The following is a 342-nucleotide window of genomic DNA, read 5'->3' on the forward strand; positions in this document are numbered from 1 at the left end:
CCGCCGATGGCCTCCGTGCTCTGCAGGATCATGTCCGCCAGCAGGAGGCAGCAGCCTGCGGGAGGGGAGCGAGAAGAGGGGCGCCGGGCCGGGGAGTCTCGGGGAGGTGTCCTCTGGGCAGTACCTCACCCTCTCCCCACCGGCCAAGTTACCCGCGAGAACAGAGAAGGGTAAAGCCAGCCACCCTGAAACATAGGACCAGGAGAAGAAGCCGTCGTCCTTCCTCTCACTCCCCGCGGTGTAGCTGGTCAGCGCCGTGATCAGCAGCAGCCCTGGGCCACGCCCCCTCGCCAGGTGAGCGCAGCCAGGTGAGGCCGCACCAGGCCCCGCCCACCCAGGTCC

At 68.7% G+C, this 342-nt stretch overlaps 1 protein-coding gene across 1 annotated transcript in view; it reads right to left on the reverse strand.

The window, feature by feature from the left end:
* Positions 1-342, reverse strand: part of Cldnd2 (claudin domain containing 2) — a 1,613-nt gene that overhangs the window by 589 nt on the left and 682 nt on the right. The window contains exons 3-4 of the mRNA XM_010615681.2: positions 153-272; positions 5-55 (exon numbers count right to left, since the gene is read on the reverse strand). Coding sequence (XP_010613983.1) covers positions 5-55; positions 153-272 — 171 coding nt within the window. The remainder of the gene's footprint in view (positions 1-4; positions 56-152; positions 273-342) is intronic.

This window comes from Fukomys damarensis, unplaced genomic scaffold (genome assembly GCF_012274545.1).
Source record: "Fukomys damarensis isolate Sample0158 unplaced genomic scaffold, DMR_v1.0_HiC HiC_scaffold_19, whole genome shotgun sequence".
Lineage (NCBI taxonomy): Eukaryota > Metazoa > Chordata > Mammalia > Rodentia > Bathyergidae > Fukomys > Fukomys damarensis.